Source organism: Eimeria mitis, genomic scaffold (genome assembly GCF_000499745.2).
Source record: "Eimeria mitis Houghton genomic scaffold, Emh_scaff7573, whole genome shotgun sequence".
Lineage (NCBI taxonomy): Eukaryota > Apicomplexa > Conoidasida > Eucoccidiorida > Eimeriidae > Eimeria > Eimeria mitis.
The window spans coordinates 1-404 of record NW_013575548.1 but is presented as its reverse complement, the minus strand read 5'-3'; the positions used below and the strand labels follow the sequence as shown (position 1 = coordinate 404).

Below are 404 nucleotides of genomic sequence, written 5' to 3'. Positions count from 1 at the left end.
TGCTGCTGCTGCTGCTGTTGTTTTTGCTGCTCATCACTACAGATGCAAGAAACTCTAAGTTAACCTGATGTACTATGCCGGAGCCTGGGGGTACAATTCTCATATTATTGAAAGCTTTACTCCCCCACTTAAGAAAAGCAAATCTTTCTTTATTTCTTTGCATTTCTTTTTCTAAATTTTTCTGTAGAGATGTAGCTGAACGGCTGTAATCCACCTGTACTGAGTGATCAACCACCAAGTCTACATTCACTAAAGGGTTTATTAAGCGAGGGTCACCACCAAGACGAGACATAGCATCACGCATCGCAGCCAGGTCCACTACTGCAGGAACACCCCTGAAAAAAAAAAAACAAAAATACACAAAAAAAAATAAAATTAATTATAAAGATATCGAGATTTCAATA

At 38.4% G+C, this 404-nt stretch overlaps 1 protein-coding gene across 1 annotated transcript in view; it reads right to left on the bottom strand.

The window, feature by feature from the left end:
• The window catches only part of EMH_0092000 (Ratireb-prov protein, related), a gene marked incomplete at both ends in the record, with an annotated part of 1531 nt that extends 1428 nt beyond the window's left edge, over nucleotides 1-103 (bottom strand). Inside the window, 1 exon segment of the mRNA XM_013501783.1 lies at nucleotides 3-103. Within this exon segment, the coding sequence (XP_013357237.1) occupies nucleotides 3-103 (101 nt within the window).
• Between the last annotated feature and the right edge of the window lie 301 nt (nucleotides 104-404).